We start from the raw sequence: 2,964 nt of genomic DNA on the forward strand, positions 1-2,964 counted from the left end.
ATTTATTATATAAAAAAAAATTAGTGGAAATAATTATGAGACAACTAAACATTGGCCACCATCAGCACCATCACATATCTGTGGATATCATCTATTTATGTCTACTACTTGTACTACTAGTGCTATGGGAGGCACCGGTATGTTGGGGCAAATTGGGCTACAAAATGCCCGACGGTACCGGCTGCGAGGATAACAAACATTGCGAATCGGGTAAATGCAAGAAATGGGACGACAAAAAATTTGATAACAATCCCAAAGATGATTGGGGCTACTGTGCTAACCAGGATCGCCCTAAATGTAGGCCAAACGGACTTAAGTGTAAAAAAGATAAGGACTGTTGCAGCGATCGGTGCGAATTGCAGGACGATTTAGGAAAATTTTGTACTAAATATTCATAAAAAAAAGTGGGTGTGGGTGGGGGTAGGGGTGGTGTTGTTGATGTGTATTGTATATACCGGTAAATATATATATATATATATATATATGCAAACAGTATATATCATATCATTTATGCAAAAAAAATTAATAATTTTATTAATAATTTTAATATTAATAATAATAATAATAAACTAAATAATTATTAATTAATTTGATTTATTTATTAAATAATATTTTTATTTTATTCTTGTTATTTGTTTTGTTTTTTTTATTCTCTCTCTAATTGTATTAATTAAAATAATTAATAATAAAAAATGTTATAAATTTGATTCTAATATTTGATTTTAAAAAAAATTATTATTGTAAAATTTTTAAAAAATTTTTAATGATAGTATTTCAGATAAAATAAATTAATAAAAAAATTTTTTTAATCCAAACAAACAAAAAAATTAGTGGAATTTTTTTCATAAAAAAATATTTGTTTGTTTGTTGTGTTGATTACAAATTACTAAATGATTTTATTTTTTATATTTATATTTTTTTAGTATAGTCATTACACTGTATACAGTAAATATCATTTTAATAACATTTAAATCCCATTAAAAAAATAATTATAAACTAATTTCAATCTAAATTGTAATAAATTTTAATTACAATTTTGTGTTAATTAGCTAAATAATTATTAAATAAAAAAATAACTTTATCAATAATAATAATTATAATAAAAATCTATATAATATAATAATTTAACTAATAATTATATTTTAAAAAATTGTAAAATTATTAGTATTGCACGGTTTTTTAGAAAAAAAATAAATTAATTAAAAAAATATTTTTAAGTCATTAAAAATTTTTAAATGATTATTTAAAAATGATTATTTATTGATTTATCATTAAAAATTATTTAAATATTTTTGTCAACATATAGTATACTGTATATACAGTGTATATTAATGCACTGTATATTGAAAATTTATATAAATACAGCACAAATTAGGTACTTATAAATTAAAACTAATCCAGGATAACTTACAAATAATATTATTATTTTATAAGTTATATTATATTACAGTTAAAACTATTTTTTTTAAAAATGCAAATATTATCATTAGTATTGCCAAACAAACTACTTATTAGTTTAATCATAATTTTATATTATGCTAATTGTAAGTATATTATTATAATTATAATTATTACTAAAACTTAAATTATAATATATAACAATAATAATAATAATAATTTGATAAAAATTAATTTATTAAGTATATTATTATTATTATTAAAACTTAAATTATAATATATAATAATAATTAGATAGCATAATAAATAGATTTATTAAATAAAACATTACTAATTTTTTAAATTTTATTTATTTTTAATAAAATATATATCCAGGTAATGCAGCACCCACCACTGGTATTAATGCCGATGTCGATAGTAGCTACCCGGCCATCGACATAGGCGAACTAATTAATAAAGCTGGTTTCGGTTTTGTTAACGTCCTAATCGGCAAACAGGTCAACCAGTTTAGCAACGATATGAACCAAGTGTTCCTGAAGGCTGGCACCGATAGCCAACACTTTGACTATATTGTACGCCATAATATCGGCGAACTGGTGGACACTTGGCAATGGGTTGTCGACTATCATCGTCGACTGCACAGCGATCACGGACCCGAAGTCTATGGCCAACGATTGGATTCGGTAGTCCAGGCACTCGGTCAGCTGTCCCAGTCGATTGACAAAATTTTCGACCCGAAACTCGGTGGCCAAACGGACGCTAGCGATGATGATGGCCTGGAGCCGGTATCGGCTGATATAAAAAATTTGCTAACAATGGCCGTCAATTCAATCGGTCCATTGATTAGCAAACAACTTGAAGACGGTTTGGTTGGCTTTTTTGATAGTGTTTTTGCAGCCATCAACCAGGCTATGAACTGGTCGCTGGCCAAACACTACGGGGAACTGGGCGTTAATGCTGAACAATTGCCCGACAAGTATGCCTACCTGAGCCAATTTCAACATGAATGGTCCAAACAGTTTGCTAGTATACATGAAATATTATCAAAAAAATAGTTTAGTTTGTTGTTGTTGTTGTTTATTATTATTATTTTATTTAATCAACTAAACAGTATTAATTAATTTTAATTTAATTAAATTAATTAGATAAAAAATTAATATTATTAATAATATAATACAATATTTTTTTATATATAAGTAAAATTAATCATATCAATATTATCATTTTTCATGTAATTTACATACAGTATACAGTACTGCATTTATTTTACTTGCTAATTACAAAAATAAAATAAACAATTTGTTTGTATTTTATTATTTATATATATATATATACAATATATAAATATGAAAATATATTATAATACTTGAAACATTTTATGATATATATTTAAATAATATTTACAATATTAGTGTTTACAATATAAATACATTATAGTAATTAGTTGTTTGTTTTAATGTTTTTTTAATAAATTTTTTTTATATATAATATTCAAAAAATAAATTACTTTTCTATTTGCATAATATGCAACAAGTACAATTAATTTAAATAAAAATATTAGTATAT

The 2,964-nt window shown here is 24.0% G+C and overlaps 1 protein-coding gene across 1 annotated transcript; it reads left to right on the plus strand.

Moving 5' to 3' along the window:
* The first annotated feature begins 1,392 nt into the window (after positions 1 to 1,392).
* On the plus strand, positions 1,393 to 2,503 carry LOC128959955 (uncharacterized). The gene is made up of 2 exons (XM_054305996.1): positions 1,393 to 1,544; positions 1,774 to 2,503. The coding sequence occupies exons 1-2, from the start codon at positions 1,472 to 1,474 to the stop codon at positions 2,451 to 2,453; spliced, it is 753 nt and encodes a 250-aa protein (XP_054161971.1). The 5' UTR covers positions 1,393 to 1,471; the 3' UTR covers positions 2,454 to 2,503.
* The last annotated feature ends 461 nt before the right edge of the window (positions 2,504 to 2,964 follow it).

The sequence above is a fragment of the Oppia nitens genome, unplaced genomic scaffold, assembly GCF_028296485.1.
Source record: "Oppia nitens isolate AA-2021 unplaced genomic scaffold, nextdenovo-longstitch-racon4-pilon3 scaffold4_pilon_pilon_pilon, whole genome shotgun sequence".
Lineage (NCBI taxonomy): Eukaryota > Metazoa > Arthropoda > Arachnida > Sarcoptiformes > Oppiidae > Oppia > Oppia nitens.